The sequence below is a fragment of the Salvelinus alpinus genome, chromosome 21 (assembly GCF_045679555.1).
Source record: "Salvelinus alpinus chromosome 21, SLU_Salpinus.1, whole genome shotgun sequence".
Taxonomy (NCBI): Eukaryota; Metazoa; Chordata; class Actinopteri; order Salmoniformes; family Salmonidae; genus Salvelinus; species Salvelinus alpinus.
Window position 1 is genome coordinate 3,102,544 of NC_092106.1, and position 17,376 is coordinate 3,119,919.

Sequence of the window (17,376 nt, forward strand, 5' to 3'; positions counted from 1 at the left end):
AATACTAAATTATTTCAGACTATTTTGGGAAGTTAGCTAAGTCCTTGAATTCTGCGTTATAGTATAAACCTTTGGGCTAGATCGTTCCCACGCAATGGGCTGTTAAAGATGAAATCAAAGGGAAAGAAGAGAACGGCTCTACATGGAACACACAATTATTTAACAATAGGGGTATTCATTTTTAGCAAACTACTGTATAACATGTGCCGTGTCACTAGTTATGACACATTTATTCAATACGAACTTAACAATGTTCAACACACATGTTTTGAAGGTTACTTGGTTTCAAATTATTATGCGTAAGAAAAAATGTAAATGTACTCAAAAGTTGGTTCATCCCAGCAGTAGGTTAGAGTTCACAATTGCCGCAGTGTATGTGCGACTGTGCGCTGCTGTTACCGGGTTTTTAATTTGTTGAAAAGTGATTCATCGAGAAAAAAAAATAAACGGAGGAGAATGGCCTCTGGTAAGTTTATTGTGAACTAAGTGTATGCGATGTGTTCAATATGAATTTTATGTGTCACATTTAAAAATAAAAAACATTTAATGAGACTGCTGGCTCAGTTAGCACGCTAGCTAGTTAAAGTAGCGTTAGTTTAACAAGCTTTCAAGCGCGACCATTAGAGAATGAACACCAGCCATAGTTTGTTGGCGAATTTATTACCCTTTCGAAAATAACGTCTGCCGCTTTGTGTAAAATCACACTTATTTTGATTCGCTCAACCATCTTTCTTGTTTAGTTTCCCTTTTTAGATGAGAATTGACCGCCATTTTTGTCGCGCAGCGTGGTCCTGTTAGCACGGTGCTAACTAGCACGCTAACGTTAGCTAGCTAGTCTACGAGTATCACGCATATTATTAGCAACGATAGTTAGCTAGCTAACGCCAGCTATCCAAGGCCTGCTATTTACACCGGGTATTTATATGCATTTCGTATTGACTTACATGCATTATCTTTATGATAACATTAGATGGGAACAACATTTAATATAAGTCACAGCTTATCAAACTAAGTTTACTTGATATCGAAATAAGTTAAAGTAATATAGCGAGATAAGTTAGCTAACGTTACAGGTTTACGTCCTATTGGTACGATCTTTGCTATTCATATTAGGAGACATGTTCAATGCCTAGCTAACAGTTAGATGGCTCATTGGCTAACCAGCTAGCGAACATTGTAGCAATTTTGCCACCCAATCACCCATATCCTTCTCGTTCACAGATTCGGGCTACGGTCAGCCTGGCGCTCAAAGGTAACGTGAAAACACAATGAATACATTAGCCACTCGGCGCTTTCAAGTTGCCATGGAACTTATATTTAGTTACCACTTAAGCAATTGCATAATAGTTTGTGTAAACTCTCCAATTATCCACACAATGCTTGATCACTTTAAATATTTAATCGGATATGTTTTTGACGGGTAAACTAGTTGATAGTACATCCCCAGTTGTGGTAGCTTTGGGGCTCAACATAGGGAGTCTGTATTGGTTGAACTCCCTGAATTGTATTGGTGGGTGGCGACGGAAAATAACCCTACCAGAATATAACTGGCAACATTCAAAAACGTTTCCTGCCAGAGGCATATATAACATTTCAAGGAACTCTACTTACCAGATGTGAAATGTGACCCTCACTATCAAATATAAGTCTGAATACAATTTGTCCCAACCACACTATATTCCTGCTGTGTATACAGTGGTATATTTTGTGGTAGAATGTCTAGCATTAGGTGTGTTGTCTTATGGCAGCCTACTGTCTAAATCTACAGGAATATGGTGCTGTTCAGACAAAAGTTGGATTCAGATGTTTATTTGATAGCAAGGGACATTTCACTTTACATCTGGTAAATAGAGTTCCTAAAGATTTATACATATGCCTTTGACAGGAAACGTTTTTTTGGGTGAAACCAGCTATATTGTGGCAGGGTTGTTTTCCGCAACCAGAACAATGCACAACTGAGTCAAACCAATAGCTTTGAGACATCGGGAGTCTAAGTTATGTTAAATGCTCTAGCAACAAACTCATCCATATGTGGACATCTGATGTTGCTCATTAGAAATGCATTTCCAAATCGGTTGTTTGGGGGGTGTAGATGTTGCATTAAAGACATGTTCCAGTACTTTGGTGGCTAAAAGTTTATTTTTTATTTTTTTTGCTCCCGCTTTGGGCTGGATATGTCAATGTGTAGTTCATACATGCATATGAGCCGAATAACTTTCTTACCTCAACTAGCCATGAAATCCCAAGGTTGAAAGCAACTCTTTTCTTGAAGCTGTGCCATGCCATTTTCCCCAAAGTGGGCGAGCCCCCAAGCAATTATAGATCTAGCCAATGAGCTTCTCCCCCTCTCATTTGAGGCCTGCCCAGTGTTATCCAATGAGGTTGCTGGGCGGGCCCAACGGCGCAGTGGACACAGCGTAAGGGGGGGTGGGACACGGGGGGGGCACTGACGTGGTGCGCACATGTGAGACAGTATGCAATTTTCGGGCACCAATTTTGGCTCGTGAGTGCTACTTTCAGAACTACAGGCTAAGAAGTATACGAAAGTTCAGGAGAATCTCTAAGATATCTAACTTTAGCTCTCCCTCCCACAGCTATGGAGCTTATCCTCCAGCTCAGCAGAGTGGGCCGGTATGTGTGGCCCCTCAATTTCTCACTGAATGTTGTATGAAACTATTTTCTATGTTAATTTCATCCCACTTTTGTTCAGATAATGACAATTAAATGCATATTGCAGGGCTACGGTCAAGGAAATGGAAGTGGCTCATTTGGTGGACAGAGTTATGCTGGCTATGGACAGTCTGGTATGTTACATTTTTGGAGTCTTGGGAAATTATTTGAGGTCTAGAAGTTGCTGTTTTTAATACATAACATTTCCATTTTTGTTTCTCCAGCAGAGGGTTATGGCCAAACACAGGCGGCAAGCTATGGCCAGCCGCCCTATGATGTCTATGGGCAACAAGGTTCGGATTCCGCTGCTGGGTAAGGCCACTGGCACTACATAAACACAGTATTCCTTGCCGTTATGTACTTTGCCTTTCTACTGGACTAATCTCATTGCAAATGTTACCTTTCAGTAATCTGTTTTGTTCATTATTAAAGTCTTTGTTGGTGTCTCGGGAATAATTGTTGTGAAAACTTCTCACGATATAGTGGTGCTGACAAGTCGTCATACAGTCAGCCAAGTTCGTATGGCGGCACCGCCGGTGGCGGCTCTTATGAACAATCTCAAGGAGGCTACAAAGGTCGAAGTGAAGGTTAGTTATTCTATCAATTTACAGTGCATTCGGAAGGTATTTAGACCCCTTCCCATTTTGTTATGTTACACCTTATTCTAAAATTGATAAAATTAAAAAAAATCTCCTCTGTCTACACACAATACCCCATAACACATTTTTGCAAAAAATAAAATACCTTATTTACAAAAGTATTCAGACCCTTTATGATGAGACTTGAAATTGAGATTGGGTGCATCCTGTTTCCATTGATCATCCTTGATGTTTCTACAACTTGACTGGAGTCCACCTGTGGTAAATTCAATTGATTGGACATGATTTGGGAAGGCACACACATGTCTATGTAAGGTGCCGCAGTTGACAGTGCATGTCTGAGCAAAAACCAAGCCATGAGGTCAAAGGAATTGTCCGTAGAACTCTGAGACAGGATTGTGTCGGCACAGATCTGGGGAAAGGTACCAATAAATGTCTGCTGCATTGAAGGTCCCCAAGAACACAGTGGCCTCCATCATTCTTAAATGGAAGACTGGCCAAACTAAGCAATCGGGGGAGAAGGGCGTTGGTCAGGGAGGTGACCAAGAATCCAAGTCACTCTGACAGAGCTCCAGAGTGGCGATGGGAAAACCTTCCAGAAGGACAACCATCTCTGCAGCACTCTACCAATCAGGCCTTTGTGGTAGAGTGGCCAGACAGAAGCCACCACTCAGTAAAAGGCACATGACAGCCCACTTGGAGTTTGTCAAAAGGCACCTAAAGGATTCTCAAACCATATAAACAAGATTCTTTGGTCTGATGAAACAAAGATTGAACTCTTTGGCCTGAATGCCAAGAATCACATCTGGAGGAATCCTGGCACCATCCCTACGGTGCAGCATGGTGGTGGCAGCATCATGCTGTGGGGGATGTTTTTCAGCAGCAGTGACTGGGAGACTAGTCTGGATTGAGGGAAAGATGAATGGAGCAAAGTACAGAGAGATCCTTGATGAAAACCTGCTCATGACATCAAGACTGGGCGACGGTTCCCCTTCCAACAGGACAACGACCCTAATCACACAGCCAAGACAACGCAGGAGTGGCTTCGGGACAAGTCTCTGAATGTCCTTGAGTGGCCCAGCCAGTGCCCGGACTTGAACCTGATCGAACATCTCTGGAGAGACCTGAAAATAGCTGTGCAGCGTTGCTCCCCATCCAACCTGAGAGCTTGAGAGGATCTGCAGAGAAGAATGGGAGAAACTCCCCAAATACAGGTGTGCTAAACTTGTTGCGTCATACCCAAGAAGACTCGAGGCTGTAATCACTGCCAAAGGTGCTTCAACAAAGTACTGAGTAAAGTTTCTGAATACTTAAGTAAATGTTATATTTTAGGTTTTTATTTTCAAATAATTTGCAAAAAGGTCCTAACCTGTTTTTTTGCTTTGTCTTTATGGGGTTTTGTGTGTCGATTGAGGGGCGGGACAAATGTAATACATTTTAGAATACGGCTGTAACGTGACAATGTGGAAAGTCGAGGGATCTTAATGCTTTCCCTATGCACTGTATATATTACATGGCAATGATTTTTCTTGATCAAATGGCCTGCAAAGGTCTGCATACCTTGTTTTATTATGATTTGGAGGATCAGCAATTTATGGCCAAGGTTGATCGGTCAGACTGGACTGTTTAAGATGTCTGAATGCCACCCATTAAAGAAAAGAAAAAAAACTTTTATTGCAGAAAAGTCTCATATATATATAAAACAAAGTGCCATTCATATATATATATATATATATAACCGGAAATACAAACGTGCGCAAAGAAAGACAACACCACATAACTCAAAGGGCTTGTGTGCCTGTGTTTTGCCCCAGGTGAAGGCGGTCAAGGCAGGAGGTATGGTGGAGATGATGGGGGCTCAGACAGGGGCTCTTCTGACGGGTATAGAGGCCGAGGGCGTGGTGGGTACGAGCGCGGGGGATACGACAGGGGTGGAAGAGACGGCCCTCCATCCGGTATTGGGTAAGTTCCAGAGCGTGACCACCCGCAAGGTACTTCTGCAACACCCATGCCAGGTAGATGTTCCTTCCAACGCAATGCATGATATAACCCATTCTGATCCATCACACCACTCCTCATCCACATGGACTAATACCATGTCACCCCCTACCCCATCCTGCTATAGCCCCCCCCCCCCCCCCCCCCCCCACACACATCAATGTCCACCTGGGATGTGCTTAGGGCTGAGCGATATGGCCTAAAGTCATATTTCGATTTTATTTTTTCTCACTCATGGACGATTAACGATATCTCGATTTTTGAAAAGTTCTCTACGCTTTGTTGCACATTTAAAGGTCAACACACTGCATTTCAAATGGTCAGGAATAATCTAATGAATTCAGGGCTTGTAAAATTATACCTAGGCTAAATATAAGCCTTCCACAACCATAAGAACCATTATTTTATCAAAATAGTTTCACCCGCTTTTTTGCAATACACAGATTTCTGGCTTTCAAGTTTGTATGGAAAAATGATTAAAAAAATAAAATAAAATATATATATTTTTTTTTAACCATGAACATCCACTAATAATGACCAACGTCTTGAAGCAGGCATAGAAAATGAACACAGGGCTCAATTTCTCAAGCACAAGCCCATGTGCTAGTGAGTAGCCAGGGGATCTTTTTTATTTCAAGATCTATTTGCTTGCTAACAAGGTAGAACTGTTATTAATAGACCCGCTTGTCCATCTCCAACTCTTGGAACAGCCTGCCAGTTCACCTAGTTTAAATATTGAAATCAAGTGGCCTACCTGGATAAGATGCTTATTTCTCAGAATGAGAACGAGTTGACAATTCCTTTTATATACAGTTGAAGTCGGAAGTTTACATACACTTAGGTTTGAATCATTAAAACTCATTTTTCAATCACTCCACATATTTCTTGTTAACTTCTTATGGCTGCAATCATGCTACCGGGATCGATATGACAGCAGCCAGATAAAGTGCAGGGCGCCAAATTCAAACAAATCTCATAATTAAAATTCCTCAAACATACATGTGTCTTATATCATTTTAAAGGTAATCTTGTTGTTAATCCCACAAGTGTCCGATTTCAAATATGCTTTTCAGCGAAAGCACTACAAACGATTATGTTAGGTCACCACCAAACCACAATAAGCACAGCCATTTTTCCAGCGAAATATAGCAGTCACAAAAAGCAGAAATAGAGAAAATTAATCACTAACCTTTGATCTTCATCAGATGACACTCATAGGACTTCATGTTACACAATACATGCATGTTTTGTATAAGTTCATATTCAAATAAAAAAATATGAGTTTACATTGGCGCGTTACATTCACTAGTTCCAAAAACATCAAGTGATTTTGCATAGCCACATCGTTTCAACAGAAATACTCATCAGAAATGTAGATGATAATACAAGTTATACACATGGAATTATAGATATACCTCTCCTTAATGCAAACGCGGTGTCAGATTTCAGAAAAACTTTACGGAAAAAGCAAATCATGCAATAATCTGAGACGTCGCTCAGAACAATAGCCAAATTAGCCGCCATGTTGGAGTCAACAGAAACCAGAAAATACATGATAAATGTTTCCTTTGATGAACTTCATCAGAATGCAGTCCTAGGAATCCCAGGTCCACAATAAATGCTTGATTTGTTCGATAATGTCCGTTATTTATGTCCAATTAGCTACTTTGGTTAGCGCGTTTGGTAAACAATTCCAAAGTCACAATGCGCGTCCACTATAACGTGACAATGTCCACAAGTTCCATAACAGTCAGTAGAAACATGTCAAACGATGTATTGAATCAATCTTTAGAATGTTGTTAACATCTTGAATAACGTTCCAACCGGAGAATTAGATTGACTTCAGTTGAGCGATGGAACGAAGCTGCCTATCACGTGAACGCGCGTGGTCAAAGCATGGTCAGCTCGTGGCAGTGGTGAATTCCTGTCTCCTTCGGCCCCCCTTCACATTAGTCATCAGACAAAGTTTTATTGACTGTTGACATCTAGTGGAAGCCGTAGGAAGTGAAAACTCATCAATATCTCGCTGTAATTTCAATGAGAGCTTGGTTGAAAATCTGCCACCTCAGAAAGAATCCAAACAGGAAGTGGAACTTCTCAGGTTTTTGCCTGCCATGAGTTCTGTTATACTCACAGACATAATTCAAACAGTTTTAGAAACTTCAGAGTGTTTTCTATCCAATACTAATAATAATATGCATATAGTAGCAACTATGACTGAGGAGCAGGCCGTTTACTCTGGGCCCCTCTGTGCACCTTTCATCCAAGCTACTCAATACTGCCCCTGCAGCCATAAGACGTTAACAAACTATAGTTGGCAAGTCGGTTAGAATAGCTACTTTGTGCATGGCACAAGTCATTTTTCCAACAATTGTTTACAGATTATTTCACTTATAATTCACTATATCACAATTCCAGTGGGTCAGAAGTTTACATACACTAAGTTGACTGTGCCTTTAAACAGCTTGGAAAATTCCAGAAAATGATGTCATGGCTTTAGAAGCTTCTGAAAGGCTAATTGACGTCAATTGTAGGTGTGGATGTATTTCAAGGCCTACCTTCAAACTTAGTGCCTCCTTTGTTTGACATCATGGGGAAATCAAAATAAATCAGCCAAGACCTCAGAAAAAAATTGTGGACCTCCAGAAGTCTGGTTCATCTTTGGGAGCAATTACCAAACGCCTGAAGGTACCACTTTCATCTGTACAAACAATAGCACACAAGTATAAACACCATGGAACCACGCAGCCGTCATAGCTCTCAGGAAGGAGACGCATTCTGTCTCCTAGAGATGAATGTACTTTGGTGCGACAAGTGTAAATCAATCCCAGAACAACAGCAAAGGACCTTGTGAAGATGCTGGAGGAAACGGATACAAAAGTATCTATATCCACAGTAAAACAAGTCCTATATTGACATAACCTGAAAGGCTGCTCAGCAAGGAAAAAGAACTGTTTAGCTATAATGACCAATGTTATGTTTGGAGGAAAAAGGGGAGAGTTTTGCAAGCCGAAGAACACCATCCCATCCATGAAGCACGGGGATGGCAGCATCATGTTGTGGGGGTGCTTTGCTGCAGAGGGGACTGGTGCACTTCACAAAATAGATGGCATCATGAGGTAGGAAAATTATGTGGATATATTGAAGCAACATCTCAAGACATCTGTCAGGAAGTTAAAGCTTGGTCACAATTGGGTCTTCCAAATGGACAAGGACCCCAAGCATACTTCCAAAGTTGCCCTGACCTCAATCCTAAAGAAAATTAGTGGGCAGAACTGAATAAGTGTGTGTGTGAGAGAGCAGGAAGGCCTACAAACCTGACTCAGTTACCCCTGCTCTGTCAGGAGGAATGGGCCAAAATTCACCAAACTTATTGTGGGAATCTTGTGGAAGACTACCTGAAACGTTTGACCAAGTTAAACAATTTAAAGGCAATGCTACCAAATACTAATTGAGTGTATGTAAACTTCTGACCCACTGGGAATGTGATGAAAGAAATAAAAGCTGAAATAAATCATTCCACTATTCTGACATTTCACATTCTTAAAGTAATGTGGTGATCCTAACTGACCCAAGTTAGGGATTTTTACTAGGATTAAATGTCAGGAATTGTGAAACTGAGTTTAAATGTATTTGGATAAGGTCTATAAACTTCCGACTTCAACTGTAAATGCGTCTTGTTATGCTCATTGAGCATTTATGAAACAGACCAGTCAGCTAGCACATACAGTAAGTCTGTGGCTAAAATTATGCTAGCGGTACATGGTGCCGCACGCGTCAAACTGAGCATTCATGTTACTCCACATGTTGATACTCTCGTTTTAGTAGGGTCTGCTCTGTTCTACATTTTGGGAGTTGAGACATAAGGTTATTGTTAGAAAGGCTAAGTTCTTGTCTATTACTGTAAAATAATGTAAGCGTTAGTCTATATGAAATTCTGTTAGACAACATCCAATGCAATTAGTTTAAACTGCTTGTCAGAGGACGAAGTTACACTAAATGGCCAAACATCTCATTCTAAAATCATGGTCATTAATATGGAGTATGTCGTGTGTGTTTTCCCCCCCCCCCCCCCTAGCTGCTATAACAGCCTCCACTCTTCTGGGAAGGATTTCCACTAGATGTTGGAACATTGCTGCGGCGACTTGTTTCCATTCAGCCACAACAGCATTAGTGAGGTCGGGTAGTCGGCGTTCCAATTCATCCCAATGGTGTTCAATGGGGTTGAAGTCAGGGCTCTGTGCAGGCACGTCAATTTCTTCCACAACAATGTCGACAAACCATTTCTGTATGGACCTCGCTTTGTGCCTGGGGGCATTGTCATGCTGAAACAGGAAAAGGGCTTCCCCAAACTGTTGCCACAAAGTTGGAAGCACAGAATTGTCTAGAAAGTCATTGTAAGTTATAACGTTAAGATTCCCTTCACTGAAACTAAGGGGCCGAACCATTAAAAACAGCCCAGACCCTTATTCCTCCTCCACCAAGCTTTACAGTGGCACTATGCCATTGGGGCAGGTCGTGTTCTCCTGGCATCTGCCCAACCCGAAATCGTCTGTCGGATATGCCAGATGGTGAAGCGTGATTCATCACCCCAGAGAACGCGTTTCCACTGCTCCGGAGTCCAATGGCGGGGAGCTTTACACAACTTGAGCAGCTTGCTTGGAATTGCTCATGGTGATCTTAGGTTTGTGTGCGTTTTTTGGGGGGGCCATGGAAACTCATTTCATGAAGCTCCCGACAAACAGTTCTTGTGCTGATGTTGCTTCCAGAGTCAGTTTGGAACTCCGAAGTGAGTGTTGCAACCGGGGACAAACTATTTTAGGCACTAAAGCACTCGGTGGTCCCGTTCTGTGAGCTTATGTGGTCTACCACTTTGCTGCTGAGCCTTTGTTGCTCTTTGACGCTTCCACTTCACAGTAACAACACTTACAGTTGGCAGGGCAGAAATCTTAAGAACTAACTTGTTGGAAAGGTGGCATCCAATGACAGTGCCATGTTGAAAGTCATAGCTCTTCAGTAAGGCCGTTCTTCTGCCGATGGTCGTCTATGGCGGCTGTGTGCTCAATCTTTTAAAAATTATAGCCAAAGCCACTAATTTGAGCGCGTGTCCACAACTTTCCAAATGCATTGCATATACAACATTTTCAGACCCCTTAAATTTTCACACAGTTACAGCCTTATTCTAAAACTGATTTAAATAGTTTTTCCTACACACACTAACCCATAATGACAAAGCAGAAACAGGTGTTTAGAAATGTTTGCATATGTGTGTGTGTAAAAAGACGTATTCAGACCTTTTACTCAGTACTTTATTGAAGCACGTTTCGCAGCGATTTTCAGCCTCGCGTCTTCATGGGTATGGCGCTACAAGATTGTCACACCTCTATTTGGGGACTTTCTCCCATTCTTCTCTGCAGATCCTCTCAATCTCTGTCAGGTCTCTCCAGAGATGTTCGATCAGGTTCAAGTCCGTGATCTGGCTGGGCCACTCAAGGACATTCAGACTTGTCCCGAAGCCACTCCTGCATTGTCTTGACTGTGTGATTATGGTCGTTGTCCTGTTGGAAGGTGAACCTTTGTCCCAGTCTGAGGTCCTGAGCGCTCTAGAGCAGGTTTTCATCAAGGATCTCTCTGTACTTTGCTCCGTTCATATTTCGCTCGATCCAGACTAGTCTCCCAGTCCCTGCTGCTGAAAAATATCCCCACAGCAGGATGCGGCCACCACCATGCTTCACCTTAGGGATGGTGCCAGGTTTCTTCCAGGTGTGATTCTTGGCATTCAGGCCAAAGAGTTTCTCATGGTTCGAGAGTCGTTTAGGTGCCTTTTGGCTAACTCCAAGTGGGCTATCATGTGACTTCTGTCTGGCCACTCTACCATAAAGCCCTGATTGGTGGAGTGCTGCAGAGATGGTTGTTCTTGTGGAAGGTTCTCCCATCGCCACAGAGGAACTCTGGAGCTCTGTCAGAGTGACTTGGGTTCTTGGTCACCTCCCTGACCAAGGCCCTTCTCCCCTGATTGCTCAGTTTGGCTGGGCGTCCAGCTCTAGGAAGTGTTGGTGGTTCCAAACTTCTTCCATTTAAGACTGATGGAGGCCGCTGTGTTCTTGGGGACCTTCAATGCAGCAGACATTTTTTTGTTGGTACACTTCCCAAGATCTGCGCCTCAACACAATCCTGTGTCGAAGCTCTACGGACAATTCCTTTGACCTCGTTCCTTGGTTTTTGCTCTGACATGCACTGTCCACTCCGGGACCGTATATAGACGTGTGTCCGTGCCTTTCCAAATCATGTCCAATCAATTGAATTTACCACAGGTGGACTCCTATGAAGTTGTAGAAACATCTCAAGGATGATCAATGGAAACAGGATACACCTGAGATCAATTTCGAGCCTCGTAGCAAAGGTTCTGAATTACTTATGTAAAGGTATTTCTGTTTATTTTTAATACATTTCTAAAAACCTGTTTTCGCTTTGTCATTATGGGGTATTGTGTGTAGATTGATTGGAAAATAATTTTATCAATTTTAGAAAAGGACTGTAATGAAATGGGAAGGAGTCTGAATACTTTCCTAATTCACTGAATAGTATGTCTTGTTGTGAGTGGCAGGTTGAGGGGCTTGGTTTCTGTGTGGGAAGGAGTGAAGGAGACGAGACCAGAAGACAACGCTCATAAAAACTAACCAAAAATAAAAACCTTATCTTGCGATACAGAATTTGGAACATCGCGCTTAAACATTAGTTCGATATCGCCCAGCCCTAGATGTGCTATATGTTTCACCTTGAGGCTTCACTCATAGAATTAGAATTGTATTTATGTGGTTTAAGTGACTTGTGAGGATATAACCTGTGTTCCATCTCAATCATAAATATGCATGCAACATTCTGGCTGATTATGGCCTTGCTAGCAAATTTCAATGAATGTGAAGCTCAAATGGCTTGTGGGACAGATGACATGGTGGGGTGTCTGCTACTGACTCCTGTGGTGCAAGGAGTTAAGGTGACACTGTTCACCTGACCCCCTTTATGAACTAGATAGGGTGTTGAGGGTTGAGTCACTTCACCAGCCAAGGATCCTGTAGACCCCAGCTTTTGTACATCTTCATTAACAAGGCTGTTGAATATAATAGTCAGGACTTTGTCGCTTGCCAGTCATCAGTTCATATTGCAATCTATCTACAATGGCAGTTCTGGAAACTTTTTGTATTTGACAAGCAATTATAGATCTTGGCCAAGTAGCTTTCAGTGTAGAAGACTTGTAGCCTAAACCATTATTTTATCAAGATTTACTTTTCTTATCCTTGGCTATCATTTGTAATTGAGACATTTGTAATTGGAAGCTTTTAACAACCACTTTGGTAATGGCATTGAATAACGAGTACAGTAGTTCTGCCGCAGTGCTGTCACATTCTCAACATTTCTGACCATCGAGATTTCATTTTACATGGTTCCTGACAAGTAATAGACATCAGAGGAGAGTTGTAATGCTTCTGCACATGTATATCAAACGTGCTACGAATCCTGCTGGCTGTTATTATGGATGCTTTTCGCTATTGAAAACTCTCTGTGCAAAGTTAAGACTATATTCTAGCTGGAATGAGGATTATTTTGCCCCCCCCCCCCCCCCTTTTTTTGCTTTGAGAACCGCCTCATGAGCGCCTTAAACAATGCCCCCAGAATGATCTGTTCTTGAAGTGACCTGATTTTCACAAGTTAGACCCAAGGAACATTGTAAGCTGCTGTACATCAACAGGTTTCATTCAAGTGTTGTATATTTGACATGGAGACATTTGTATTGTGTTAACTTTGGATCTACATTTTATACTACAGGTTTCAGTGAATGAAATTAAACTTGGACCTCAGCTAATGGAGCTCATATATAAGCACTCAATGGAAGAACACTCGACTTGTCGAGTGCCGCAGCTATTCAAACCATTTCGAGCTATCAGTACTTTTTAAATGGACTTTTTTTTTTATCCAAAAACTTTATCCAATTGAATACTCTAAGCTAATCTGGTCTTGTAGCAATCTAAATTTACACATTAGCCATCAGTGCCTCTTCACTCATCAGAACCTACCTGTGTATATAGTGGGCATTCTGTCCAGTTTTGTCCATTTTTGATCTTAAAACATCCCAGACATAACACTTTCCCATGTGAGTGGGAAGAGCATTTCCACGATAGTCGCACACCATGGCAGGAGTGCATACTGATGGGGATGTAGGGGAGCTTTGAGCTCTGTTGTGACAAAGGAAACCCATCATATCTACAATTTTTCCTCTGCAGAGGTGGTGACCGTGGTGGCTACAAAAATTTCGGTGGTAAGTGACGAGCATCAGAACTGTCTCGGTTGGGGAGGAAAAAGGTTGATTTAGGAGTAGGGAGTAGGAAAGAAAGCAGAACAAACTGAATGTCACCTTTTTCTTGTCAGAACCTCAGACCTCCGCCTATTGTTCTTAGGGAGGGGGATTTCTCATAATTGCTCTTTTAGATATTTTAGCACAAGAAGCCTGAAGTTTATACATAATGGTATTGTTGCATGAGGACAAGGTTGAATGTAAATGACAAAGGATGTGAAGTGTGCTGTGGCGAAGGATGAAACTGGCTAGGAACTGGAGAGTTCTTTCTATTTTTTTATTTATCTTCTAAACTCAATCATTTCTGCCCGTGTTGCAAGGTGTTGAGCGATTTTATATGAATGTCGCAACACTGCAGCAGAAAGCTGTAAAAACTGCCTTATTCTAAATGTTAACGTAGCCTGGTGCATACACTATTGGTAGAGTTGATGATTTCTTGTATGGATGTTGAATAAAGTTGTGTAGTGTACAAAGTGCAGGTTCTCATGGCTTTCCCCACCTTTCCTCTTTGTTGTATTTCAGGTCCTCGAGACTTCGGCTCAAGGGATGAACCAAGTGAGTTGCACATGCTCGTTTGAATTTCAGGGTAACAAGAAGCAATCTAGGGTTTGACTATCCCTGCAATCATGCCAGCCTAACGCTGACCTCTAGTCTCTCGCAAGCAAATGCCACAGAACAACAGGCTGGTTCAAGTGATGCATCTGCTGAGTAGTACCTCGGTGTTTGTCCCCAGCTGGAGGTAGCGGCGGTAGCCAAGGTAGCGGCAGCGGTGGGGAGGACAACTCTGACAACAACACCATCTTCGTCCAGGGACTGGGAGAAGATGTCACAAGTGATGAAGTGGGCAACTACTTCAAACAAATTGGGATTATTAAGGTAAGGATTGGCAACCCCTTAGCCCCTTCCCCATAGGGCCTAGATATTTCATCTAAGTGGCTAGGATGTAGGGATTGTTTCTGGACGGGGAATGCGTCTCCCTGTCCACTTGTGTGGCTACTAGTGACGGGGAGCGGCATATCAGACCTGCCAACCTGCACACGTTTTGCATACCGCGCACGCAATTTGAGGTCAAAGTACGCTGGTACAAAAAAACAACCCTAAAATAGGCTTCTATTTTTACTAGACTAGCCACATAAAGACACCTATTTAATTAGAATAATCATTACCCCTACATTTAACTTAAACTGTGAGTCATTGAGAACACCTCAATTTCATTTAGGGTCTAACACAATACTTCAGTTTTGGCTACATTGTGTGAAATAATTTAAAACTAGATTTCAGGAAATGGCAGTTGGTGCATTTAGCATTTTTGAAAAACTAACTTCCTGAGGGGGAAGTTGACTTACCCCCCCCCCCCCCCCCATAAAAAACATTTGAATGTATATCTAGTGACCTACTGAATAGCAGCCAATTACCAAGTACCCATTAGTCTAACTTACCATTCCTACTGAGGCAGTCTAACGCCAACATCGTTATTAACTTATACTTGGTCACCATCCCGGATACGGGAGCATCCTCATCAGTAAAAAAGCTGACTAGCATAGCGCCACAAGTAAATACTAGCATATAAATATCATGAAATCACAAGTCCAAGACACCAAATGAAAGATACACATCTTGTGAATCCAGCCATCATTTCCGATTTTAAAAATGTTTTACAGCGAAAACACTATGTATTTCTATTAGCTAACCACAATAGCAAAAGACTCAACCGCATATTTTCACAATTTTTCCCCCCCCGCATAGCTACCTATCACAAAACCGACCAAATAGGGAGATAATTAGTCACTAACCAAGAAACAACTTCATCAGATGACAGTCTTATAACATGTTATACAATAAATCTATGTTTTGTTTGAAAATGTGCATATTTGAGGTATAACTCATAGTTTTACTTTGCAGCTACCATAAAAAAATATCACCAAAGCAGCCAGAATAATTAGAGAGCAACGTGAAATACCTAAATACTCATCATAAAACATTTATGAAAAATACATGGTGTACAGCAAATGAAAGATAAACATCTTGTGAATCCAGCCAATATTTCAGATTTTTTAAGTGTTTTTAAGTGTTTTACAGCTTACCACAATAGCCAACCACACAACCGCATTCATTCACCGCAAAGGTAGCGATCGCAAAAAAACAGCAAAAGATATAAAATGATTCACTAACCTTGACAAACTTCATCAGATGACAGTCCTATAACATCATGTTACACAATACATACATGTTTTGTTCGAAAATGTGCATATTTAGCGGTACAAATCGTGGTTTTACAATGTGAATACGTAGTCAAAATGCACAAAATTATCCAGAGATATTTTGGACAGTCACCTAATCTAATCAAATAACTCATCATAAACTTTACTAAAAAATACATGTTGTACAGCAAATGGAAGATACACTAGTTCTTAATGCAACCGCTGTGTTAGATTTTTAAAAATAACTTTAGTACGACATACAGCTTACGTTATAGCGAGACAGCGCCCGCCAAAACGCTGAATAATGAAACTAAACATTTTCCACAGAAATACGAAATAACATCATAAATGGTTCCTACTTTTGCTGAGCTTCCATCAGAATCTTGTACAAGGAGTCCTTTGTCCAGAATAAATTGTTGTTTGGTTTTAGAATGTCCTCTTCGCCTGTCGAATTAGCAACCATAGCAAGCCATGTGGCGCAAAGATGTCCATCTTCGCCAAACGCAGAGAACGGAAAATGCCAAAACTCCCGATAAACGTTCAATAATCTGATAAAACTATATTGAAAAAACATACTTTGCGATGATATTATCACATGTATCAAATAAAATCAAAGCCGGAGTTATTAGACGTCTATACCGAACGCTATTCAGAAGCCAATGGCGATGTCCTTCCTGCCTGCGCCTTGCTTGACAAAGGAAATTGTGGTCACGTCATTCCAAGAGCTCTTGTTCGACCTCAGATCAAGCTAGACACCCCATTCCACCTCCCACTGCCTGTTGACATCTAGTGGAAGGCGTATGAAGTGCATGTATATCCATAGATTTCAAGCAAATGAATAGGAAGGCCCTGGAACAGAGCCACGATTTCAGATTTTTCACTTCCTGACAGGAAGTTTGCTGCAAAATGAGTTCTGTTTTACTCACAGATATAATTCAAACGGTTTTAGAAACTTGAGTGTTTTCTATCCAATAGTTTTTTATTTATTATTTTTTTATTTAACCTTTATTTAACCAGGTAGGCAAATTGAGAACACGTTCTCATTTACAATTGCGACCTGGCCAAGATAAAGCAAAGCAGTTCGACACATACAACAACACATAGTTACACATGGAGTAAAACAAACATATAGTCAATAATACAGTGAAAAAAAAATAAGTCTATATACAATGTGAGCAAGTGAGGTGAGATAAGGGAGGTGAAGGCAAACAAATATATGTATAAATAAATAAAATAAATAAATAAAAATATAAAAGGCCATGGAGGTGAACTGAATACAACACAGCAAGTAAAATAAAACTAAAAAAAAAACCTGGAATGGTTGGTTTGCAGCGGAAGAAAGTGCAAAGTAGAGACAGAAAATAATGGGGTGCAAAGGAGCAAAATAAATTAATAAAATAAATACAGTAGGTAAAGAGGTAGTTGTTTGGGCTAAATTGTAGATGGGTTATGTACAGGTGCAGTAATCTATGAGCTGCTCTGACAGCTGGTGCTTAAAGCTAGTGAGGGAGATAGGTGTTTCCAATTTCAGAGATTTTTGTAGTTCGTTCCAGTC

General features: G+C 41.2%; 1 protein-coding gene across 2 annotated transcripts in view; it reads left to right on the forward strand.

The window, feature by feature from the left end:
* The first annotated feature begins 328 nt into the window (after window positions 1-328).
* The window catches only part of LOC139547634 (RNA-binding protein FUS-like), a 29,253-nt gene continuing 12,205 nt past the window's right edge, over window positions 329-17,376 (forward strand). Inside the window, exons 1-10 of one of the 2 annotated variants that reach the window (XM_071356605.1) lie at window positions 329-466; window positions 1,222-1,252; window positions 2,595-2,631; window positions 2,738-2,804; window positions 2,895-2,982; window positions 3,154-3,257; window positions 5,084-5,231; window positions 13,550-13,584; window positions 14,143-14,175; window positions 14,354-14,496. In XM_071356605.1, the coding sequence (XP_071212706.1) occupies window positions 457-466; window positions 1,222-1,252; window positions 2,595-2,631; window positions 2,738-2,804; window positions 2,895-2,982; window positions 3,154-3,257; window positions 5,084-5,231; window positions 13,550-13,584; window positions 14,143-14,175; window positions 14,354-14,496 (696 nt within the window). In that variant the 5' untranslated portion in view covers window positions 329-456. The remainder of the gene's footprint in view (window positions 467-1,221; window positions 1,253-2,594; window positions 2,632-2,737; window positions 2,805-2,894; window positions 2,983-3,153; window positions 3,258-5,083; window positions 5,232-13,549; window positions 13,585-14,142; window positions 14,176-14,353; window positions 14,497-17,376) is intronic. The other variant, XM_071356607.1, reaches the window with a different exon arrangement.